Below are 26816 nucleotides of genomic sequence, written 5' to 3'. Positions count from 1 at the left end.
CTGTGGCTTTGTTTCTGTCATACGGGGATTTTTGTGTCAAATTCTTTTGAAGGCAATAAAGCAAGCCAAATCCCAGTGAGGTAAACCCAGTTCCTTAAAATGTGTAGTTGTTTTCATAGAATAGATGCAGCTTGAAGAAGTCCTGATCTTCTAGATCATTCATTCTTAGAGAATCTGATGTTAAAATTGAGGTGAAAACTTGTTTGTGTTTAGGTCTGGAAGCAGCAGAATGCCCTCTGAATCCTTGTTTCTCCTTGCTTAGACTTGTACCAGACACATTTCACACTACCCTGGTATGCAGGTAGAATCTCCAGTGTTGAAAGAAAATGCTGATGATCTCCTACTCTTTTGGCTTCAGAACTGTTACTTTTAGGGTGGTGGCAAACATTTCTGTGCAGCCTTTAGGAAGCCTTTCCTGGTTCTGATTGGAATTCCAATCATGCCTGAATGCCTGCTTGTATGCAGAGCTTGTATGGAGCAGCCTATCTCCTGCTCTGCTGTTAATTAGTTCAGAGCCTACAATCATCCTAAATTTGTAGATGTTGAGGACTCTACCAGTGCAACCTGATAGCTAGCCTTAGATGTTTAAATGAGTTTTGCTGCAGTGCTTCAAAGGTATTACAACACCAGGGTTAGTGATGACCTGGTGACCTACAAGGTTCTCATTTTGTTAGGTTGCTCAAAGCTCATACAGTTTGTTAGGAAAGGGGAAAAAAAAGAAGAAAAAAAAAAGAAAGCAAAAAAAGAGAATTTATTTGTAAAATTACTTTGCAAAATGTAATACACCTGGAATATCAGCTAGTTTGACTACCTGTAAAATGATTTAAAACCCCACAAATTCTTTGGTCCGAGTTTTTCTGTCTCTCATTGCATTGCATTGCATTGCATGAGCCCTATCAACTACTTTGCTGTTCTTCCAGCTAGATTGTATCTATATTCAGCTGTATATTAGAAAACTTGTGAATTTACGATAGTTTCACTTCCTGCACCATTTCTGCCGTCCCAGGCTGGTGTGTGGTATGTGCACCCCCGCTTTGCCGGCGCCTGTTGTGAAACTTTCCTCTTTCAGAAGCTGTGCCCCAGGCTGTGGGAAAGATATGTTGTAATGCTGGGGAGGAGGGAAAAAGCACACCAGCCTCATCTACAAAGTGGTAATTTCTCAGAGCCTGAGTGGTCACCTTCTCCCCTGAAGATGCTGAAACTTGGGCTGTGTTTGTACTATTTTTTTACTTTCTTCTTAAATGGAAAACTGTTGACCAATAACACTTGCTGAAGGAATAACTTTGCATGTGTGCTACCTGTGCTGTACCTTTTCAGACAGAAAAAAGTTATTCTGACATTAACTGAATGACTCTGCAAGGCTTAGCAATTCTGTCCTGACAGAAAGACAGGGTATGGAAAAAAAATTCTCTGCAGTATTTACTTGAGCTTTCTTTCTGTCCATACTAACCAAAATTAGCAACGTCAACATAGATGTTGGGTAGTTATGCCACACATGGATTTATGAGCTTGCCTAAACATCTTGTTATTAAAAGTTTAAATATTTACACTGAGAGTCTGCTGCCTTATGAACTCTTGTGTGATTATTTCTGAGCAGTGAGGATGTTTGTTTTTTTTTATTGAGAATATTTTAAGGTTGACTCTAACATAAAACTGCTTTCGTGCTTTTCTAATCTACAGTTACAGATTAATTTATGCTATATGAGGGTTTAAGGGTTGTTTAATCCGTTTAGAGTTCTAGCAAAGACTGACCACTTGGCCAAGATTATGTGGCTTAGAAAAAAAAGAGTTTTAAATAGGACATTGAAGCAAAGTTAAGTAGAGCTCAAGGTGCTGGCTTTTCCTGGTATTTTCACATTGGCATTTTGCAATGATAAGTCATATTTCTGTGTGGGGCCCTTAGGAAATAAAGGCTTATGCTGTCTATTCCTCTTCAGGACCCAATATAAATCCCCCTAGGCTCTTTGTTTTTGGCTTGGAGTGTTAAAGCAGAAATCATTATATTGAGTTAAACTTTAAACTATTTTCTGTTTAGTTGTACATACTTATAAAATAATATGCCCTTGGCTCACCAAACATTATCCAGTTGGCAATCACATGGCAAACAACATGGAATATTAAAAAAATGTTCTTTAAACAACACTTTCTGTGCTTGATGTAATATTTCACTTTTTATTATGTTGGGAACTAGCACTGTTAAATGGAGGCAAATAATTGCTGTGAAAAAGTCCAGATTTTCTGAGTAGAAGAATATCTTCAAAATCGTAGTGGGTGGTTGGAGATAAGAAAAAATCAAATATACCCGATGGAAGGATTGGCTTATACATGACTGTGTGCTGCACTTGAATATAGTGGGACCTGCAGGAGCTGCAGACTGCCAAGCATCACCCATTGAGGAAGGCAGAGACAGCTCTTTCAGCAAAACAGCAATGGTCTTCAGTCGGTGTGGGAGGGGAATTATGGGATGAGGCCACTTGTATCAGGGAAGCATTTTATGGCTCCAGTTGTCTGCTGTGGGTCGTTTAATTCTAATATTTTTAGCAAAGTTTTAATTCATTCAAAGAACAAGATAATCCTATTTTTTTCCTCTTTTAGAAGTTTGCAGGGAGGTAAAAGAAGGATTAAGTAACAACTTAGGAATTTTACAGTGAACATGGATGTTGGCTCTCTGTTGCTGTAGCTACATCATCCATCTCAACATACAGTAGCTATGGGAACAGAGCTACCGGACCTTGCAAAAGGAATGCAAACACTTCATTGCTGCTTTGCCATTTGTCAGAGTACTTTTCTCAGAAGTCTTAACACAATTTCCATTCCAGTCTTAGCTCATTCAGGCCTAAAATTCTAACCATGGCATCTCCCTCCTACAGAGTCAGTCTCAATACAAACAGGTCTTTTTTTTCTGTTTTCTTACAAGTCTTTCTATCAAATTCTGCTTTGTTGACTGAGCAAGGACACTGAGTAAAATATAGCTGTAGACAACAGGGGAAACCAAATGGGCATAGAATAGCATCACAAATAGCTTCACTGCTCAGGACACACCTGCAGCTGGACTGTTTAGACTCAGAATCCCATGGGTATTGCGAATCCACATGTTCTGGTTGTGTTGCATCTCAGGGAGCATGGTGGTGGTGAGCAATTCAAAAATGCTTGATAGTCAAGCTTGTTAAAATAAACAGTAACAATGAACTTAATGTGTTTCAGAAAATGTAGCAATCAGTTGCAGGGAGTAATAACACGGTAATTTAAATAGAGATACAAATAAAAGTTGTAACTGTTTAGTGCTTTTTTTCCTTTTTTTTCTTTTTTTTTTTTTCCTACACAACATCCTGACATATCCAGCAAAATTCCTGCTCTTTCCAGGATGAAGAATTTACAAAATTAGGGATATGTGTATTAAGCTACTTTATCTGAGCACTCTTAAATGTTGGTGGCCTTGGGAAGGAACAGAAGCACCATAAATATTGCTCTGTCAGAAAGGTACAGGAAAAGAAACAGCGCAGTTAAAGTAAGATACTTATGTTGATGTAATTAATGTTCACAGCATGACTGTCAAAACTTGGCTCAGAACATTATAAGCAATTTACCAAAAAGAACTGGTATATTCAAGATAAAGACAGCCAGAGTGTCCTGGTTTTTGAGAGCAGAATATGGTTGAGTTTAAACCTCAGGAACTTGATCCAGGCTTACGATTTTTGGCTTCAAATCAAACCAGTAACATTCTACTTCCTAGGAGATGAACTGAAATAAATCATCCGTGAAGCCTGATTCTGTTTCTTGCTTCTATCTATTCTACTGCAAGTAAGATTTCTTATTAAAATCACCATGGATACATGATCCTTATAATCCTGTGAGTCTTTTTCTGATTGTCTGCTTAGCTGCAGAAAGTTAACTAATGCTGTGCCTAAAAGAAAAGAGCTGCTGCCCCTCTCCCAAAATCCTAAAATCCAAGCTGCTCACTTTCAAATCAGCTGTGGACATATTGACCTGGTTTCACCGTGGCAGATGCATTTGACAGTGCTTCACATCCATCCAAGTGGGATTTGGGCTGTGTGCTCTGTACTGCCTGGCCTTTTGCAGTAACAGAGAAATAAAATGTGTGGGAAGTTGCTTAGGCATCTTTGGGAAGAGTGGAGTAGCAGTTCAGTAGCAATTGCCCTGGCACAGAGCTCTTTCACAGAGGTATGTGAATACTGCAGACAACAAACTACCTTTATTCAACAACCAGTACAATTGCTATGGACCAGTTGGTTATTACTGGTAAACAGTAAAATCAGTATTCTGATTTGTGTGTCCCTACTGTGAAAATATAAATGTGCAGTCTCTGATCTTCTCTCCTATTGCTTATAAGCAAGTCCCTTAAACTTGGTGACATGCAGTGCATTGAGCAACCTGGTGGTTGTTGAAAGCATCTCCTGGCTGCTGGACAGGCAATGAGCAGAAAGGGAGGGCAAGGATTGAAGGTCCTGATTGCAGTAACTGCAGCAATATTTTGTACATAACCATTCTGCTGTCATCACCTTCTACTGCTATGGGCTTTAAGTAAAAGGTAACACAAGTGACTTACACTGTGCTTGTTATTTCTGGGTTCCTCCTTAGCAGCAGTGATGTGGTGTCATTATGTGCTTCTCAGAGAAAGAGGCTGAATTAAAAACGACTTCTGTTGCTGTTTAATGTACTGCAGCAAATGCTCTGTAGATCTGTAAATCAAGACATTTGTTCTTCATTTTTAGCAATGCCCTTTCCCTGAACTCATTTAATGAGACAGTTGTAAGATGTTTGTATGTTCTCCAGCTGGACTGAGTGCACAATTCTTGAACTCTGTCTCTTACTACATTCTCATTTTAAAGTGTCCTGTGTCAATAGATATTGGCAGCTATACTCTTAAGGCAGCTTTGTTCCACAGAATACCCCTGTGATGTTGTAAGCAGTGTAATAGACAGGAAGATGATGGAGAGTGAGAGAATTTGGGAATTTTGTTTGTTACTGAAGACCCTGACAGCTGTATTTTATAAGAGTGAAGGGGCACTGTAAGTAAAGGGGAAGGGTAATTTATGAAAGGTACTCTACAGACCAAAATGTGGCATATAGCATAAGTGAGAGTGAAGGACAGAAAACTGTTGTTTATGATCCCTGCTTGTCATAGAAAACATGCATAGAAATCACTCCCAGCATATAAATGAAGTTTATGCAACTGTAGCAATATGAACAATTATAAATGTAGTCTTAGAGATGTAGATTATTGCCTCCAATTTCAGCTATCTCTTAAAATAAAAACACAAAAAATTATGTTGCTAAGTAACTGAACTATTTTCTATCTGTTCTAGATTAAACTGGAAGTGTGGATTTTGTCAACCCGTTTAAGAATTTTCTTAAATATTCTTGCTCTTTTTGAATATATGAAGGATAGATTTCTTATATATCCATTTGTCCAGCTTTCTATTCTCTCTTTTGTCCCTCTCCTCCCTTCCCTCACAGTGTAAAAGTGTGTTTACTTCTGTCAATTTCAGCTTCTTTCACGGGGTCTGCCAGTGCAGGGGAAGCAGGAAGATTGTGCTAAATGGCACCGGGAAAAGGAAAATGGGGCACATCCTATGCTGAACAGGCATAGGACAGCTTGGAGCTGAAGTCCTCTGTGATGGTAATAGAGAAAACTATAAACCATACTGACCCTGTATACAAGCTGGTTTGGGTTTTTGGTTAGAACAAAAGATGTCTTGCTTTCTCTGTGTGATGGTCCACACTACCTTGCATGATAGAATAATTTGCTGGATATTTTTTGCAGTGAGGAACATGGTAAAAAACCAGAGGAAGGACAGTAAGAGGGAGGTGACCTGCCATTTTCCAAAATCCACTTAAAAGCAGATAAAGACAGCCTTTCTTCAGAAATGTTCTGAGGGGAAAGGGTCGCCCTTTTGTCCTCACTCCTCCTTTTGCAAACTCTGTTGCATGTAAAAGCAGTTTCACTCTTTAACATTTACACAGACTGACCTCAGAAATAATCAGTGGCATCCTAAAATGCCTGTTAATCCTGGAGGTTGCAGAGATGTCTGCCATTTGTCAAATACACAACATTTGAATTATCAGAAAACCATAAGGACCACTTTAATAACCTTTTCCTGGCATTGTTGGCTAAACATTTTCTATTAGACTGTGCTCAGTGTGGGAAATAGCATCGATTAACTTAGTTTTAATAATGAGTAATAACTCACACTTATGTACCTTATGTTCTGGCTAGTAGTCCTACATTAAATCTGTGGTTTAACTTTCCTCTCTACCTTTAATGTGCAGATTCTGCATAAGAGCTTTTCTTGGCAACTATGCTTGTAATGTCCAGATTAGTGCCCTAATACCTTAATAATTTTGATCAAAAACACTGCTGTAGAAAAGAGTTAAAGCATAGCCTGGAAGAAGAGGCTATGTCCCATTTGCATGGGATGCATTAGCCAAGTATAGGTTGTTCAGGCTTCTAGGCCTTCTATGACCCCATGATACCAAATACAGATGAGATGCAAATAGTGTATATTTTATTTTATTTTTACATTTAAAGTAGAGTTGAAATTTTAGGAGGATTTAGGTGGACAGGAGCATTAACCTCCATGAACCTTTAATACCAAATTTATGCTAATATCTGAAAGAAATGTGTCAGTGCTATAGAAACCTCCCAGGAAGATCTTGCTCCAAGAACAAAAGTATGGCTTGCAATTATTCATAGAATAATTCTTTGGAAGTGTCTTCATGTAGATACCATGGTTTCAGGCTGTGATTGGTTATTCAGTCAGCCCATGGTGCTATAAATCTGCACAGTGCCCTGGAGTGCTCATGGCCTCTCAGACCTTAGCAAGATCAGCAGTGGGCATGGACCCTTTGAGAGCTGCAAGATTTCCATGTGAGGTGTTAAAGGGAAAATAAACATTTCAGTGATGCATTTCCATTTTCCGTTGGTAACCATTGATTCAAAATAAGTGCAGAATGACAGGTTCAATGAAGTCCTCACATCTGAATGGGAATGGAGAGTGGTACCAATTACTCTTTTTTCCCTTTATTTTTTTCCCTGTACCTTTCCAGTACCAAGGGAAGGGGAAAGAACACCCTTTTCTTAGATCTTAGTACCTCTTTACAAACTCCAGACTTTGTTTCCTGGTAAATTTAATTGCAATGATGGTCTAATGTCTCTCTTTTTTAACACAAAATGGGTATGTGCACAAAGTTGTTCTCCTGTTGCTCTCTTCTTCTGTCTTATTATTAGCAGAGCCCTAAAGTGCTTGATCATGTCCCATGAGGGAAGACAGGGCTTTATATTGTTTTAGACGTAAGTCCAAGGTAGAGTTACAGAGGGCTAATGGAAACTCAGGCTTTTAATTTCATCCTTCTGTAGTTAAATATTTAATTAATTGCTGAATGTTTTTGCAGCTGAGCTTTAAGTCTTTTGTTCCACATGCTTAATCCCATGTGCTGAACCTTCAGAGGCTCAGTGGTGCATTCTGCTCCTCAGCATTGTGCTGAGGTGCTAGTCAAGGGGAGGCTGGAAATCTCCACAATTTACAGTGGAGACATGGTGTTGTACCTTGCAAATGTAAAAACATCTGCTTCCACTAACTGTCCAAATGCTGTTTGACAGTCATTACAGCGATCTGAGGAGGGTGTCACTCAGTTGAGAGTTAATTGCTTTCAATCTGTATAGGCAGGTGGCCATGTGTAGCTGCAATATTTCTTTTCTCTGGCTATTAGCTCGCAGATACTGATATCCACCCAGGTTTACCATTGAGACTAATGTTTTCCAGCTGCTGCTTGCTAGTATGAGCATATTTCTGGCAACTGAGCACTGCCTTTGAGTAACTTTAGATGTTATATAATTGGGCTGCATATGAAACACTTGATTTTTGAAAAAAATGGTTGAATGTGAGGTTCAACAAAGCCAACTGGCTTTGGAGCCTCTAGTTCAGTATTCTTTGCTCCAGCATCTAACTTCGTTCACAGGACAAGCAAACAGTGCTGGAGTCTTTCTGTCTCTTTTTTATTGTTATTTTTACTGAAAAAGAATTGTACTGGTAAATGATGGAGATGTGATCAAATCTAAATTCCACCTTCCTAAATAAAGAACTTAGTTTTTTAATACTAATTTGAGTACTGAATTACAGAAAGTCATTGCAGATTACTTTTGTTTAGAATTTCCAAGCATTATTTTATATTTGGGTCAAACTGTAAAATTATTCTTAGTGATGATGACATTTTGCAAGGACTGAGTTCCTGCTTTGCACTGTTATCTATAGTTATCTTTGAGGAAAAGACCATAAAGAAAACTCTCAAGAACACTCAACTGAATTTTGAAAATGTAACTCATGAAAATAAAATCTGGAACTCAAAAAGAAGTGAGGAAACCCCCATCTCTTTAGCAATACTGAAATTGCACTCTGCTTTGTATCTGAATTTCCACATTACTCTGAACAAGTTTTAGAACTGTTCTTTTGATCTTGTGTGATAGCAAATAGTTATTTACCAGTTCCTGAAAATAGGAATGAGATACAGAAAAAGATGGTCAAAAATATCCAGGCAAAACAGCTGAAATGGCCTAATAGGCAGCCAGTTAAAAATTCCCATGTTTTCATTTATGGATTAATTGAATTCTATAAATAACATAAATAAAATCCAGTGATTGTTATAGTGCTCCAGCTGGAAAACCACTCAAGAGCACCAAAAATAAAAATATCAGTTATGTGCAAATGAGCAAAGGAACTTATGTCAGAACACTCAGTAGATGAAGAGTCAATGGCATAGATTGTCTTACAGTGATGCACTAGCTTGTAGATGACAAAATTTTTCTGGACTTGATAAAGTTAATTTAATTTTTTTAGCACAATGTTGGATTTTATGTGTAGGTTTGAAATGGGAAAAAAAGTTGGAGGTGCCTCCATTCTCTACTTGTGCTGACTTTGACAGACTCCCATCTCTGTACTCCAGACATGCTATTTACCAGAGACTCAGTTCTCTACTTTCCATCCAGAGTTCTTCTGTCTTCCCTGTGGCCTTGTTATAGAGTCCTTTATTAAGTTTATTTCAAATGGTGCTACATATCTTGGCTCCTGAATATGTATGGTTAACTTATCAGAACAAAACATGCTAAGAACACTCACACAAATTTAAAAATAAATTTAAAGGACTCTTGTGTTTCTTGAACTTATCTGAATACCAGACTAACAGGTATAAATGATTGAAATAAATTGACACCCATTTTTAAAATGAATGTTTCACATACCTTTTGTCTCCTTGCAAGCATGCAGTATACCCAGTCATAAACATTTAAAATGAGGATGTAAGAAATCATGATACAAAATTTGCCTTCTGGTTTAGAACTCTTTCAGGACTTTTCTTGCTTAATCAAAGTTTAGAAATGAAATACAGATTATTTTTGTAATAAGTACTAGAGCTGATGCTTTAAAAAAATCCAAATGCTTTGAGTTTATAATAAAATTATGAGTTGGCAACTTACAAAAGTTCATAGAAACTACGTAAATTTGAAGCTGAGTGTCATATGGTTATGATCCCATATTATTTACTTACTTTAATCTCTTTGTTTTCTCAGGCTAGAATCTCTAATGTTTTTTGACACACAAATTTTTTCTTGACTAGCCTCTGACAAATATGACAATGAAAGTAATTTTCTTTTAGTTTTAAAGAAAAAAAGTCTCTTAATCTTTTATTTCTTCCTCTGTAGCTTTAGAACTTTTAACATGCAAAGTATGTTTTCTAAAACCTTGTGTTTATGTAATGTAAATATTCTGACATAACCTGCAGAAACATAGAATCATAGAAACATTTAGGCTGGAAAAGACCTCTAAGATCATTGAGTCCAGCCCTTAACCCAGCACTGCAAAGTTCAGCACTAAACCATGTCCCTCAGTGCCACATCATCTACTCGTAATGAGAAAAAACAATTAAATAAACATGTACAAAGTTAGATATTCACAAATTCAGCCCGTGGCTCTGAGCCTGCAGTCCTTTGTAGCTGTTTGTCCCATGGTGCAGGAACTAAGCACTGAGAGCTGTGCGACTGTTCTTCACTCCCCTGATATTGACCTGGTCAGATTTGTACTGCTGATCTTAATCTACTTACCAAGGCTTCTGAAATTCCAGCATAGAAACTAGTTTGAGTAGACGGTTTGCAAATGCCATGACTGAGGGGAATGTACCTAAATTTGTCACCCTTCAAACCCCTAATTCCTGCCATTCCTTGCAGATGATCCTTTCGTATCCTGCTCTGTTGAGTATCATCTCCAGCAGTGCCATGTTGCTATGTCTACTTGATACTTAATCACACTTTAAAGGAAGACACTTCCGATTTTCATGACTTTCTGTGACTGTAATAACGTAATCGCTACAGCTCAGATCTGTAGGTAGGAAAGGAAGCTTCTGCAGAATGTGACAAATATAACTCAGAATTTTCAAACTTGTGTAAGCTTTAAAAAGGTCTTGGAAAGTTAGTGAACCAGTTCAGAACTTCCTCTTGTACCTGTTCAAATTTGAACAATCACTCCTAAAAGGGATGTCATTTTAACAGAGACATGCATCTAATTGACAAACATAGAATAACTATAGCAGTGACCAGAATGTATCCAACACCCAGAAACCTAATGAAAGCAGGTTAAAAAGGGCTTATGATTGTTTCTCAAGCATTCAAATTATTATGTTTAAGAAAAATTGCTTTGTTTTCTTACATCTGTCTTCAATGAAGCACTAAGATGGCTGCCAAGCAGTAGCTTCATCTTCATCCAGCTGGATACACCTGAGCTTTCTTAGCTTGAGAAAAAATCCTTCCCAGCAAGTCAAGCTGAGCGAAATGTGAATATTTGGAACTATAAATCAAAACGTCCATGTACAGATGTTCTCAGCCTAGAGGCATAAATGCAAAGGAACTTGGTTCCAGAAGGATTTTACAGCAGTACCTGAAATTGTTCAGAGATGCTTTACAACTGCCTTTTGCAGTATTGACACAGTACTGTAAAATCACCATGAGTGACTTGCTAGTTATGCTGTTTTCATAAGTGGTGCACAGTGGGAAGCTTTGGAGAGAGCAATTCAGTACATTGCCAATACACAGAAAGCTTCTCTAACAGAGAATTGGGGTCAAGGAGTCATATGGAATGGGCTTACTTTTTAAAACAAGGAGAAATATCTCTAAGCACTTATAGCACCTGTTGGCATCAGGCAGAGCTTTTCTGAGGATGAAAAGTGATATTATCCCATTTTGCAAATGGGGAAGTTGGGCTGCAAATTAGATGTCCTTCCACGCAAGAGCAACCGGAAAAGATTGAGTATGTTTTGGGCTCTTGCCTCCTCTGACCCAGGCTGCTGTGGATCATTGAAAATAGAAAGAGAGAGAGCTAGTCTCATGATTTTGTAATGTGTTGCAGTTTTCATGCTGTGATATGTGTCTGCTTTGAAAGGGAAGATCTCATTTGTCCTTTTTACCATGGTACTCTTTTGTACGATGACAACTCCCAGAGGCTTAAAGCAAAGATTGTTCTCCCACTGCTCTATGATGGCTATTTCACCTTGAGAAGATGCCTCCTACTCCAAATGGGCATGTTGTGATTTTAGGGAAAATGTGATGGTGTGGTTGTTTGTGTAGCTTTGCATTATTTATCTAAGTTATCCTGAGTAAGGAGTATAATTCCTTCTGTATCTGATTTCTATTTTGGAATGAAGTGGCTCATGACAGATTGTGTGAGAAGTGTGTGACATGAACAAGGTTTGCAGTCTTTGGCAAACAACAGAAAAGAACTCCACTTTTTAGCCTCACATATTCACATAGAATAGAATTTGCAAAAAAGAACCAACTCTTTTTTCTTTTAATCACTACGTTGCAAAAGCTAATAAATACTTAAATAGAAGATTTGTCCACTTATAGTGAAGAATTGCCGAGCTGAAAGTGGACAGGGAAATCATTTCTGGAAAAAAAGATTTTATTTTGGTTTATGTGTAAATCATATAATAAGCTTGCCTGTGGTATTGCTTACCAGTTACCTGTGATTAAAAATAAAAGAAATACAGGAAGTAAGAGATTGTGGTAGGTAAGAGACTTAAATGAATATATTTGGGGTTGCAAATATTCTTAAAATAGTTAGCTGCTTCTTGTGATGTATTTCATGAAACTGGCTCACTTAGCATTTTCTGAGATAGCATGAAACCTTTGAAAGTAATATTTCCAAATATGGATATGAGAGTTTTATGCACTTGAATCATATTTCAACCCAGCCCCCTTGTTTGGAATGTGTGAATTTAGTGCTCAGCTTGTGCATATGGGGGGGATTACCCAGAAAACTGCAGTGAGCAGAACTGTGAACATGATTTCTGCAGAGCTAAATGCCTCTTGGCTCCTGACAGCCAAAATCTTAAAGTTTATGAAGTGCAGCTCCCTCTCCCCAGCGCCCAAGCAAATGAATTGCCAAGCCCTGGGAGCCAGAGCTGAGGCAGCAGGGAAGAGGTACTCAGTTCACATTTCTTGATGAGATCTCACAGGGGAATGCAGGGGCTCTGTCCCACCAGCTGATCTGCTACAGCAGAAAGGGAAAAAGCCCAAACTGAAGTGCTGGCTAGTCTGACCATTGCTACCTCACCAGCCAGGAGAATTGATTACAAAAAAAGCCTCTGGAAAAGCCAGTTACTGTTGAGAATCATAGCAGCTGTGTTCTGTTAATGGAATTAAAATGAATTTATATCCTCTTACTCCTACAACATGGGCTTCCTGGGGCACAGATGGGTTCCCTGTATGTGCTAGTATGGGGGACAGTGAAATGGAACAATAGTGCTGGTTTGAAACATGGGCTACTGCTAGAATATAGTAGTGCTGAAAGAGCTAGCAGAACCTTTCTAGTGGTATTTTTCTTTTTATTTATGGCTCTGTCTTGAGAAATGAAAACTGATTTTCCATATTTCTCAAGTCTCCATTGCTTTGACAGACTTCTCTCATTTAAGTCCTGCAATAGCTCAGTTATACTTTATAGTGGTTTCTGCTTGCCTTCTTTGGTTAGAATAAATAATTTTTCACATAGCCATGGGCTGAAAGCTTCTTAAACTGAAGGACTGACTGTAAGAGTTCTCTCTAAATAGCATGTGGGCATTGGAAAGTAAGCTTTTTTCTGTTACATGGTATGAGGTGACCGAAATTGCAAACTGGCATGCATACAGCCTTGATGGAGATCTGTCTAAGAGCTGCGTCATCAAAGACAATTGGTATGGATTCTGAACTGCTAAAATTGAATTGTGGCCATATTAGGTATTAAATAAATTCTTTGACATAAAATGAATGCAAGTTAGTTCTCAGGTGAGGGGGTGGAAAAGGGACCACATCCAACTCCATAGCTTGCAAACTTATTACTTATTATTATATTGCATAACTGTGAAATTATTTTTCTTTTGCTTTCATTTAGTGAGTTTAAATGTGATAGCTCTTATGGACAGATTTCCTACTGGTACTTAAATAGAAAAGTAAACCAACCTATTTTTTTTTAGAGGAGATATGCATCTGATCATCTTTTGTGATTTCTAGTTTTCATTTCTGCTGCAATGTTTGTTCATCTCCTTTTTGGGTAGCTGCTAGCTTGGAATGGTTCTGGCTGAGTAATTATTAAATTGGATTTCTGCCTCTTCTGGTTTGAACATAAATCTCTTAGTGCAATTCATGGATTGCACTAGCTGCTCACTTCATATCTTGCCAAATGGACTTGTTAGCCTCCAGTCTTACGTAACCTTCCCTCTAGCAGAGCTGATCAGACATCCCAATATATCCTGAACCAAAACAAGCAAAAAGAAAAGAGAAAGTGTAGTCAGGGAAGATTTCAGAAAGAAATGTAGGCAATCAGTCTAGGCCTGGGAGTCTTGAATCCAAACTGACATCTAATGGCTTAAAATGTGACATGGTAGAGCTTACTGCCTGTCATAGCTTTTTGGGATGATTAGAAACACTTCATGTTTTCAAAGTGAATTTTTTAAAGCTGACCATTATCCTGCTGGGACAGGAGATGAAACTCTGACAGAGGTTGGTTTTATTCTGCAGTTCCCAGTGTCGGCTTGCACCACTGAAATAAAAAAGCAAACTGTGGTGTTTTCCTCTCAACCTTCTGGCACATTCAGAACATGCACCACCTTCTTACCATCATGTGGCACTGAAGGAGTGTAAAAGGCTCCAGTGACAGCACTTATTGATGCATGCTATGTTTCTCCATCTGCACCAGGAAATACAGCTCTCATTTCTCAAGTTTTGGAGAACACTGCAAGTCTTAATAAAAGATTGCCTAAGATGTTTTGGTATTTTGAACAGCCATTAGCGGAGTATAAGTGAGTAGTGGTGGAAAAGATGGAGAGAGATAAGACACAAATAAAAATTGGCTGGTTAATGCTCTTTGTTTTCAGTGACTCTTGAGTACCACTTCCATGTTATTTTGATAAACCTCCCCCACTGACTAAAATGAAACTGGTAAGTGTTTTGTTTAAAAAAGGAGGGGGGAAAGGAAAGAATCAAAATGCAGTATTAAACATGCATTCTAAATAAGATCAAAAAAGAAAGTCTTGAAAATGGGATTTTCTTTTGTGTTAATGTATGCTGGTTTAAAAAAACCCACATATTGTGCTGGTGTGAGAACCAGGAAGTGAGAAAGACTGAAGTGAAAAGCTTAATATAATAGACTATAAGCTACACTCCAGTAGAAAATGTATAGGGCACAAATGACTGCTCAGGAACACAAGCATAGAAAGTTTTCCAAAGTGTTGAACATTCAATATTCCATTTCCCTGACTTCTTTTGAGCACATCTTTACTAGAAGAGGTTATTACAACAGAGCTGTGAGAAGCTGAGAGCTGATAAGCTGCTGACACTGATACTGCTATCACGAGGAGGAATTTTTTCTTAGCAACATGAGAAATACTTGTAATTCAGCCCAAAGTCTCACAGGTTTAATTATAGGTAATTTTGATGTTATGCAAGGCATGACTGGACTTGAATATGTTGACTTCAGTACAACATTTTTGTTTGAAATGAAACTTTGTACACAGAACTGAAAGTCAGAAATTGTTATTCCAAAGAGAAATGCAGCACCACTTTGGGGAGTTAGTGTAAAATACCCTCTAAGTGCTGCTGAGGTGGTGAGTAGGCTTTGTGCTGGTTGCTTGCAGGAGGTTAAATTCCACCAGAGCATGATGTGTAACACTATCCTAAGGACGTGAGCATGCTCAACTTTCTAATCCCATGTTAGACGCACAGGTATTTTTGGAATAATGTTTCAATTACTAATTTAACTGTCATTAGCAATTGTGTATTAACTGGAGGATGAAATTGGTTTTATCCTGTGACTCCTGCATATGCCTTAATTTGTGAGGAATGCTGTTGCTGTGTTCAGGGCTGTGGTTATTGGGAGGATGGGCACATCACCACTGACTAAAGTAGATGCATGTTCTTTGAGAGAAAAGAGCTGTCAGTGTTCTTTTATAATCAGCCAACCTCTTCTCATGTCTAAACCCAAAAATGTGGTACATCCAGGAGCATCAAGTGGATGTGCAGTCATTTCCTTTTGAGGAAAAACAGAGAAAAGCTATTCCTGCAGCTTAAAATGGTAGAAGCAGATAGAGAGTGTGTTAACTAGATACTAAATCTTAAAATACGTAACTAGTTATGTTACAAACTAAAAGAAACAATAAATAATCCATATAAGTTCTTTTTTTTTTGGTTGTTGTTTTTCTGGGTAAAACTAAATACTGTATTTTGGAAGGAAGAGCTTGCACTACTCTCGTGAAAACTATGATATGCACAGCAGCAACAAGTGCTGTGTTAAGTCAATGGTGGCTGGTCTTGGTTCCCTGTTTTCCTTCTTTCAGTGGTGCAATTGTGGAGTTGTGTGCTGCAGTCAGAAATGGCATGTTGCAGTCCATGTGTATTTGAAAATGAAAAACAGAATTGAGAACTGGATTTGGTTTATAATTGTAAATGGGGTTTCATTCCTTGTGGTGAGGGTGTCATGCAAACAGAAAAAGGAAATTACAGATTTTCATGACCAATCCTAGGTCCGTTCTGTTCCTAGGTATAGCATAATTTCTTACAGCCAGGGTGTAAAAACAATTTTTAGAGCCAATGCTTTTTTCAGCGAGCAGCACCATTAGAAGGAAAAGAAAAAAAAGGAAGAATTTAGCAATGACTTGGAGAGCCCATTTTCAAAGCAAAACTGGTAGTTCCTAGATTTCAAAATTAATGCATCTATTTCTTATAGCATACTATAATTTATAGTCTAAGGACTCTTTCAAGTTTGATTAAAACTAGTTTGACCATTTAAAAGGGCATTAAAGTAATAGAGGTGTTTTTGAATGTGGAATGTTAGACAGAGAAAATGTAAATGTCGACCTGCATAAATAACTGTCTCCAGTGACAGTTCCCTAGTTAAATACCCAGAGGCCTTGTTCGAAGTGTGAATGTGACTCTCCATGCCTATTTTAAGAAATGGCAGGTAAGTTTACTATTTATACAAACTAACCAAAACCTTTTGCTATTGAAGTAAACAGGTAAATGAAGATATATGAAAATTTCCTTTTTTAGTGTAGAAAGCATGGGTTTCAACTCTCTTCATGTGCTAGGGGAAACTTAAGCTATAGGTGTTAAGCTTGGTTCCTTTTTCCAGTGTGCCCTCCCTCCAGGAATGAGGTCTTCCCACCACTGCTCTTCAGCAGGACTTGTAGTGTGGAGGAGGATAATGTGTTCATTGCTTACTAGCATCTGACTGCTACATTTTTGATGAAGCCTTTGGAGGCACCCAAAGGAGGAACTGTTCATGGGTCTAGAAGCCAAGCATATTTGTGGTGTTGAACTCCATTGTAGGGATTGCACTGGAGGGACAGAATTCAAGCAAAATATTATTTAAAAGGAAATAATCCCATTGTCTAGACTTTTATCACCTTGTGTGTTTTTGTAATTAGACATGGTGGTGGAGTCTTGAGTATTTGAGGGAGACAAAAAGTGACTGGCCGTAACTGGAATAAAATGTGTGGAATCTCACCTCTCCCTCAGTGGTGCATGTCCTGGGACCTAAACAGCTTGAAAGATGCGGGTAATAACCACCTCTGAAATTTGCATAATTTCCTACATAGGAACTTAATTCTAGGGTACAGGTTAGAAAACTCTGGCTACTATAAAATATTTATTAAACTGGTTGTTGAGGAGACATGCACAAACCCCCAGATGATGTGGCAATTTAGCAAGAAGAAGGAGAAGGCATATGCTTCTATGTTTTGCCTTGGTCTTTCAGGTTATTTAAAGCCTGCAAGCTGTTTCTACAAGAGGTGCTCTTGTAAGGTTAATCTCAGTCTCTGCAAAGCAGGTGTTTACAGCAGAGTTTCCTCTTCCAACCGTGTGCCTAACAATAGTGTGATTAAGATCTCACTCTGGGGCAAGCTGACTTTTGGCTGCATGTGTGTGCCTGCATGAGCATGTCTGCAAGCTGCTTTTACTATTCAACAAAAAGAACATTTGCAGTTAATCTGAATATAGGAGAAATGCTTTGAATGTGAGCTGGGTCTGGAGTCTGTAAGAAGACTGGTAAACAAAATGGAGCAGATGAGGCAAATAAATAGAAATTGATGGCAGAATTTTGAATGCAAGCAATCAGAGCATAAGATGAACTGAATGCAAAGCTGAGCAATACATACACTGCACTGTAAAAATAATATATTTTATGCTGCTTCTGTTTTGCTCGGTTTTTGATATGACTTGTTTTTGTTATACACAATGCAAAATAGCCTTGGATTTGCTGCCAGGGATGAAACTGAACATGCTGGCAGTTGTATCTGCACTGCCGGGCAAGGTAGTACTGTGGGGTGAAAAAGCCCCACATGCGGCAAAACACTGCAATTCTGATTTGAAACCAGCAATAGGAAAGTAACAAAGGAAGCTAACACAAAAATGTGTCAGCTGTAGACAATTGTCCAAGGAGAATAGGGGTGCTGTTATCTCTATCCCTACTAGGTGGTCTAATAAAAGATCTTATCTCTGCCTACAAAGCACAGCCTTGCCTGGGGTGAGTAGGGAGTTTGCACACAGCAGAGCAGTTCTTCCATGCTGCTCATTGACTCAGGAAGGGAAGAAAGGCCAATGTTCAGCTTAGGTTTTCTGCAGGATGGCTCTGTAGCTGGAGAGGCTCCTTGTGTGTTGTAGCAATGAGGTGTGTTATATTTGGGAACATACTCCTCCAGAGTGACTCTGCAGCACACAGGTCAGTACTTCACTCAAGTAGCTCTCACATGGAGTGACACACAGACTGCATAGGGCAGTGCTGTGATGTGCTTGTTCCCACAGACCCTCCTGCAGCACAGGTAGTGCTGGTGTCTGCCCACAGCCAGGCTGAGCAGTGGATTTTCATTCACTGTGGTACGTCCAGGTTCTTTGTCTGTAGCGTCCTCCAAGTGAGGAGGATGAAAGTCCAGAGTCTCCAACAGTTGTTTTCAATGTAACCCGTAAAATTGGCATCACTCTTTGATCAAATAACGGACAAATTTTACTTTTTTTCAGGAATTCTGCCTAGCGATCTACCTTTTTTACACGCAGGATGCAAAGATGGATTACACATGTGAAGTACTTGTAGTTTCAGGGTGATACTATACGAATTGATACTTCTGGCAAAAATCTTTAGCCGTTATGAATCTGCCAATCATCACCCCTCATCTGTTCTTGGAAATTTTGGTTCCTAATTGATTCATTAATACACACCTCTGAGCACAAGTATTTCATGTAAATCTTACCAATATCTCAGGAACAACTTTTTAATTTGCTCTCAGAAAAATGTCATGTGATTGTTAACTTTTCTAATAGCTTGCTGTGTTACTAGCAGTCGTGCTTCTCAAATGAAGCAGCTATTCATGCACAAGTTCTTAAATAGATGGAGATAATTTTGTATCAGCCTGCAGTGTGCTTAAATTATTGTAACTGTAGACTAATTGAAGTCTAATATCAATGATAATAATTTAGACATATTAATAAAAAAGGCTCATATTAAAGAGCCTGCTTCCCATTTTTGTGTGGTGTACATGTTCCTGAGAAATTGAAAAGTAATATAAAAACTGAAGTTCCCTTTTTTTAAAGAAATTTGCATTAATGTATTCTGTTTCTCACCAGAGAAATATAGAACTGAAATCTGGCAATATTCCTAGAATTCCTTTTCGTCTTCATTTTAAAAGAAAACCGGTAGGTCCCAAAATTTAAATCGGCTTCTTTTGAATATCAAGGTTAGGAAATCAAGTGAGCACAATTTCTGTGTTTTAACCATTCACTGCTCTTGTACTCTATACCCCTTTCATAAATCTTGAGACTCACAAGGCTTTGGAAGAAGGAAAGGAGGGACAGTAGTTACAGGGCTGTGCGCATGCTGAGGGAGAGATTAAAAATTATCTGTGTTCCATGAAGAAAACAGAGCTAGTGCCAAGCTGAGATGTTCCCAGTTTGTTACTGTGTGTCTCACAGCACTAAACACACAAAATTGTACAGAGCTAAGGAACAACCAGGTCATATTTTTTTGTGTGCATCTCATGTCCGAGCACTTTGCTGCTCTGGGATCCATGCAGGTGTGCAGGTGATGCTCACAGCCCTGCAGGTGCAGATTTGCTTGATGTGCAGAGCTTTGTGCCAACCCAGCATCTCCTCAGAAGGGAGAGCTGGCTGAGGGTGTGTTTCCTAGCATTTCTGTTCTGTTAGTTCCAAGTAAAATCAGAGGAGAAGGAAGATGTGTGAGGATAATGGAGAAATAACAGAAAAACATGGCCTTTTTCCTATAAGACAAGGCTAGCAAGTGTAGTTCTTCCTAAGGGTATGCTAACAGACATTTTCTGACATTAACCTGGAAAACTGATCGACGTGGCCTGGTGAGATAGGAACATCTCTGAGTGTGTGTGTGTGTGTGTGTATGTGTAAAGGGGAGCATAAAATTCTATTGCATATTTCAAGAAGTAAGTTTTGTGTGTTTTTCTTTCATAAAAAATTTCATAAAAATCTATCAAAACCTGTGTTTGCATACCCCTTGCTTCTTTCAGTACCCATATGTGTCCCTTAATTAAAACCTTTTGCCTTTTTTTTTTTTAAATGAGGGTATAGGGTGAATCGATGAGGCACAGAGATGTAATGGTTTCTTCAAAAGATCTTTCTATTCCTTTTCAGCACCTGGGGGGTAGGCCAGTTTCTGGGATTGGTATTTCATTTGATTTGGAGTGTTGAAACCCTGCCTTGTGAGGGATGTGCATTTTACAGCACTTGTCTGCAGGCAATATGAGATAACTCATGCCTGGGAACAGGCTTGTGCAAGGGCTACTTTGGCCTGAGCCACTGCACGTGCCTGCACTGTGCTGGAGGCAGTGGAATTTCAGAAGGTACCTATTGTCTGCCTGAACTGGTTTTTCTGGAGATGGACTGAACTCCTCACGCTTCGCATGCAGTTGAACAGGAGCTTTGGAAGCTTAGCTTTGGCATCTGACTGAAGCAACATCCAGGTGCTACCTGTGTGTTTGTCCTTTCCTGTTGCCCTGCTTGCAGCTCTGTGAGGGAGGGTGGTAGCAAGTCCATTCTTGTAATAGATTCTTTAATGGCATGTGAAAACCTATGTTAAAATAAATGTTTAGAGGTTTATAAGCAAATAAGAAAAGTAACTGGGCACACAAATCTTTACTGACAAAAGAGATAGTAAGGGTCTAATTCTGGGTACTTTTTCAATGTAGAAGTACAATTTGCAGTATAAAACTTCCGAATTATTTCCACAAATTGTACAAATGTATGCTGCCCATGTTCCAGGCACTCATGTCTATGAATCTTCAGATGGAAAATTTGAAATATTCTGTGAGTTCTTCTTCCTCTTGCATTGTGGTGTCATGGACAGTGAATCTTTGAGTTCATCACAGCTATGCAAATTTCAAAGTGCTTAACATTCTCCAGGTACCCATGTACCCATGATATTTTTTAATCTAAATAATCCACTGCAGAGATTATTTCTACTATACAATAAGAAAGATAACTATGCAAGCTCTCTGGTTCTGTTTCTGAAAACTTAAGGATGAGCAAAACATACAACTGCTTCTAGAAACTGAAGAAATCCTTGTTCCTGTTTCAAGGAGTAGCTCTTCTACAGTCAGGCACAGTGATTTTTGGATCTGGTTCTTTTTTCCTCATGAAGAACAGTGCAAAAAGTACTGAACAGCCTGGAAAAAAGATAAAGTCTATTGTAGCTTCCAAGTGTAATATTTTACCTTGCTTTTCTGAAGCACTGGTCTGCAAAGTTGTTCACCAAAGTTCCCTGAAAATTGCTGATATATATTTGCTTCTTATTCTGGACTGTCTCTCTCTAGACCCTTTTCTTTCCAGCAGTAAGAAGGCATAGCCATCAAATGCTGTGCTGTTTTATAGGAATGGTGCTCAGCACCAAAATTTTCTAGGATCTTCCTTTGGTACATGCTTGCTACAAAGATAATTATGCTCAGTTGGCAGCTGCTCAAGCTAGTTAAAAACCTGTACTTGTCAATGGAAGTGCAGATAGATGAAGACATACTGGGGTTTAGCCTGTAAATTGTGGTTAATAGTTGTAGGCAAATTTTTGTCCTGTGTCCTTTATTCATAAGATTGAATGCAATGATTATGGGGCTAGGGAGAGGCAGGGGTAGTGGAAGAGCTGACCGATGAAGCCAAGACCCTTGGTCTCACTGGGACAGAGGGATGCATCCCTTTTTCCTTTCTCCATCATTTAGTCCTTTGATGGGGGTTGGAAAAGAGGTCTGTACTCTTTCAAGTGTTAACATGTATGTAGTAACACAGAGTAGACTTAACACTGTATGAATTCACATCTCAAGGACTTTTTGCACTTTGCTTCGCTTGGGAGACATTTCACTGACACTCACTTTCATTTAGCACCAGGCAGAATTATCCTTGCAGCAATATCCAGCACGGTCACAGAGATGTTTAGGTGTTGTGGTCCACATGCTGGTTTTCTCACACGTATAGCTGCTTGTTATTTTAAAATAGTTTTTAAGGCCTGCTTTGTGTCTGCCACCCTGGGACTCTCTCTGCTTTGGATGGTTCAGAGCTGTGCTTCACGCTGGGATAGGGATGAGATCAGCATCTGTTTGAGGCATTGGAGCATATGGGGGCTGTTTCTGGAAAAGGTGACAGGGGAGGCCAGATGTGTTATCAGAAGTCTGGGTAGAGGAGGAATGTTTCTAAATCAGATATAGGGGGAAAGGGACATTATAACTTTGCTATCTGGGCGATGACCCCAATGATTGCTCTGCTTTTGCATCATAGCCTGGCACAGCTGTTATCACAATGATCTAGGCCTCTTTTTAACAGAGACATATGAGATTTAGTGTCACAAAGAGTGAATTTATTTCGTTATAAAGCAGTTGAAACTGTGCTGGAAGATGGCAGTTCATTTGTAAGTGTAAATATTTGCTAACAGACCATAATGGTAGTCTCTGAACCTCTTCCCCATCTTCTGCTCCAGTATCTTGAGCCAGCTGGCTGTGATGCAAATTGAGACACAGAGATTTCACAGTGTACCTCCAAGCAAATACAGTGCATGTTTCTTTTCTTAATTTGGGAGCATTTTTATCATATATGTGCATCTCCACTTATTAAAGGTCCTTTGGCATAGACATTCTGCATCCAACTGTATCTGAGATCAAAAGATTATTGTGGAAGGAAATATAAATTGTGGTGAGTTACTACTGTTCATGAAACAGCAAAATCATGAAAAACACAGAAGATGCAACAAATGAAATTAGGCTCACAGTACCTGGACTTTGCTGGAAAACAAATAAAGGCCTTATTAGGGATTACAAACTGGGGTGCACACATGGCTTCAATATAAATCTCCAATCCTGCTGATTTGCAAAAGCCTTTTCAAAGTATATGGTTTTAACTGCACATAAACAATAAACAGGGCAATATTTATGGAGTAATCAAGAAGACTATACATTTGTCAGATAAGAAAACTAATATCCATAGCCTGCCCTAAATACCTAAAAACCTGATAACTCTGTCATGAAGGTAGAGATTAGATTGCTCAGCTGTGACTCTGTGGAAGTTAATCTCTTTATTGCTGTTCCCATAAAATTTCAGACAACAAAGTAGTGTTTCAGTAACCTCACGTTACCATTTTGCAGGGCTGTGTGATAACGTTTAGTATTTGCAAATTGTTACTCTTTTTGAAAGCTGAAGTCAGAGAGATCTCTGCTGACCATAATAGCTCATTTTTGCCCAAGACGTGTGGATATTTGGCTATTAGGTTCTTCCTGGGCTTGTATCTGTGATAGCAGAAAATCTACTGAGAGGCAGCTAGTTCTTAGCTGTATATAATATTACTTTATATTCGGCCTGTTATGAGCAATCCTATGAATTTTTACTGATTTGTATTCACAGTTTTAGCAAGTGTGTGAAAAATATACACCCTACAATTATATCTACCTGTGCAAAACAGAAAATTAGAATGATTCATCTCCCTTGGAGAAGTTCTTAACATTAAACATTTGTTTGACAGTTCTTTGAAAAAAGTCACCTTCTCATATTTTCAAATAGTAGGAAACACAGACATATTTTTTTTAACCTTTCATTAAGCATGAATTAAATATTTGCTTTAATACTAGAAATGGAACTTTTTTCCCTCCATTCATAAAGGTTTTTGTTTTCACGATTGACCCAATATATCTATCTTTCCTTCTATTTTTGTAGACAAAGTTTGCTTTGAAGTACTGTGAAGGATTTTGTACATTCTTAGTTAAGATTCCCACATAAAGGCTATATAAACACTGATTGGTGACACACGTGCTCAACTTCTTTTAAATAAGTGAACAGTGTACCTAATTGCTTATCATGCTTGAAAACTGGGAGCAGAGGCTACAAATATGTCTCCTTATTCTCCCATTTTTTATTGCATCGTGTCACATGCCACATGTAGGCTTGTGGTCAGAAGTGCCTGTATTTGTTTCTTTAGTCTTGTGGACTGGTCACAGTCTTGCTGTGTATCAGGAAGCTCCAGCAGTTTCCCATCCTGCAGGGTGCTGGAATGCAGGGCTTCAGGCAGGTGATCCCTGTGGAAGCTGCAAAGCTGGATGGGACTTTGTGCATGGGAGATGCTCCTGCTGCTGGGGCAGCTGGATCTGGGTGCCCACATCCCTCTGGGTGAGGGAAACACATGCTCCTGGCCTCTGGGGACCATCAGCCCTCTGCAAAGGCTGTGCATGCAAGAGAAAGTGGCTCTCAGGGTAACAGGCAGTGAGCTGCAGGGAGTAGATGGAGTCTTCTACATTAGCTTTCTCCCTGACTCTAGGCTTCCTTTGATTTTTCCAAACCTTAAAGAAAAGATGGTTCCTAGCCTTTGCTGAAGTGAAAGTGGACTTTGTGTTAACCAGGTGTGGGTGCCAAGATTGACAGTCAAATTCAGTTCATTCCCTACCTGACTATAAATATGTTTTTTTTTCTACTTCCACTCAGGCCAATAAAGACTGTGATTGTGTGTTAGTCCTCCATCATCTTGCTACTTCTTGCTACTCCATTCCCTTCCTCCCCCATGCACTATAAGCAGGGCTAGAGGTGTTCAGAGGATTGTTCATAAGGGGATGTGGCAGAAGGGGTATTGCTGCCTGACATTCTGCAGGGCTGAGCAGGATGTAAGCTCAGTGGCAGTGGTGCTCTGCAGCATTAGTACTTTCAGCTGACAACATCTTACCAAACCTCATGTGGTCTCCTTTCCAGGAGCCAGAATCAATTTTTCCTTTGCACCTCAGTTGATCTGAATTTTATTCTCTCAGTGATGAATTCTGGGCTTTGGGTAATCAACTCTTTCTCTTTTCTGTTACAGAGCTCCAACATGGGAGGAAAACTGAGCAAGAAGAAGAAGGGATACAGTGTCAATGATGAAAAAGCTAAAGACAAAGACAAGAAGGCTGAAGGAGCTGCAACTGAGGAAGAGGAGACTCCAAAGGAGGCTGCAGATGCCCAGAAAACCACAGAGACCACAGAAGTGAAGGAGAACAACAAGGAGGAGAAGGGAGAAAAGGATACTCAGGTCGCTGCCAATAAGACGGAAGAAAAAGAAGGGGAGAAGGAGAAAACAGTGACCCAGGAAGAAACCCAGAAAACAGAACCTGAGAAGTCGGAGGCTGTTGTCGATGCAAAAGTAGAGCCACAGAAGAACACCGAACAGGCACCCAAGCAAGAGGAGCCAACTGCTGCCTCTGCTCCCGCTGCCAGTAGCGAAGCACCCAAACCCTCTGAGCCTAGCACCGATGCAAAAGCTTCCCAGCCTTCAGAAGCCACGGCTCCCAGTAAAGCAGATGACAAGAGCAAAGAGGAAGGGGAAGCCAAAAAGACTGAGGCTCCCGCAACGCCTGCAGCCCAAGAAACTAAAAGTGAAGTGGCCCCAGCTTCAGACTCAAAACCTAGCAGCAACGAGGCTGCGCCTTCTTCCAAGGAGCCCGCGGCAACAGCAGCACCTAGTTCGACTGCTAAGGCCTCGGACCCTGCAGCCCCTGCAGAGGAAGCGAAACCTTCTGAAGTTCCAGCGACTAATTCGGATCAAACCATAGCAGTGCAAGAATAAATTGGACAGCCTGTTGAAACAACCACTTAAAACAACCTGTGTCTTTTTTTTATTTTTTCAGCTATACTAACTCGTTTCAGATCTGAAATAGTGAATATGTATTGCCCAGAAAAGAAGGAGAAAAAAAAAAAAGAGAAAAATGAAAAGGATGTCCCATCAAGTTGGGAGGGAGGGAGGGGGGAGAATCCAAATAGTATTTTTGTGGGGAAATATCTAATATACTTTCTGCCAACTTGACACAAGTCCTGGATAAAAAAAAATTAAATAAATGGATGTCTGAAAGTACAGCACATCTTTTGTATCTGAACTGCTGTAAATGCACTCCACCAGTTTATCAAAATCTTCTTTTTGTTCCGTAATGGGGTTTGGGAGTGATGCGTTTGATTCTGCCCACTAGGTTTGTGCCAAGGCAATCAGATCTTTATGAAAGCAGTATTTTCTGTGTTTTTTTTTTATTTACAGCCTTTCTTATTTTGATATTTTTTTTTATGCAGTGGATGAATGCCAACTTTCAGACAAAACCCACTTAGCTGTCCACATATTTCTCAATGCCAATCCTCCAATTCTTCCTCTCCAAATATTTTTTGGGAGTAAAAAGCATTCTCATCCTACTTAGCCTACCTAGATTTCTCATGACGAGTTAATGCATGTCCGTGGTTGGGTGCACCTGTAGTTCTGTTTATTGGTCAGTGGAAATGAAAAAGTCTGCGTTCATTGCAGTTCCAGTTTCTCTTCCATTCTGTGTCACAGACACCAACACACACTCATTGGAAAACAAATGAAAAAACAAAATGTACAATGGATGCATTGAAATTATATGTAATTGTATAAATGGTGCAACAGTAATAAAAGTTAAATAATTTAAAAAATATATAAGTGTAAAGACTGATTAAATCTTCACTTTTACCCCTTGAGAGGTTGAGTTTCTTACACTTAGAGAAGAAGTATTACATCTGGAGCTGTTTAATTTCCTATAAATAGTCACTCTCCAACAGCTACAAGTGTTCCCAGGTGAGGTTGGAAGAAGTGACCAATGAGCAGCTCATCTCATATATGTTTTATCCCAGGCAGAGAAGAAGTGGCTTTTGCCTGCCTTAACATGAAAAAAAATGTTCTCTAGCTATTTTGAAGAGCCACAGGTATGCTTGACTGCGTTTTAACTGGGATTAAGACAGTGGATTTGATAAACTGATCTTTTAAATTGAGGCA

The 26816-nt window shown here is 39.1% G+C and overlaps 1 protein-coding gene across 4 annotated transcripts in view; it reads left to right on the top strand.

Moving 5' to 3' along the window:
• Window positions 1–26483, top strand: part of BASP1 (brain abundant membrane attached signal protein 1) — a 50334-nt gene extending 23851 nt beyond the window's left edge. For all 4 annotated transcript variants that reach the window (XM_085052110.1, XM_085052112.1, XM_085052109.1 and 1 more), the window contains exon 2: window positions 24867–26483. In XM_085052110.1, the coding sequence (XP_084908236.1) occupies window positions 24876–25607 (732 nt within the window). In that variant the 5' untranslated portion in view covers window positions 24867–24875 and the 3' untranslated portion in view covers window positions 25608–26483. The remainder of the gene's footprint in view (window positions 1–24866) is intronic.
• The last annotated feature ends 333 nt before the right edge of the window (window positions 26484–26816 follow it).

Source organism: Lichenostomus cassidix, chromosome 2 (genome assembly GCF_008360975.1).
Source record: "Lichenostomus cassidix isolate B80296 chromosome 2, HeHo_3.0, whole genome shotgun sequence".
Taxonomy (NCBI): Eukaryota; Metazoa; Chordata; class Aves; order Passeriformes; family Meliphagidae; genus Lichenostomus; species Lichenostomus cassidix.
The sequence above is the reverse complement of the archived record's forward strand: the minus strand, read 5'-3'. Positions and strand labels throughout refer to the sequence as shown.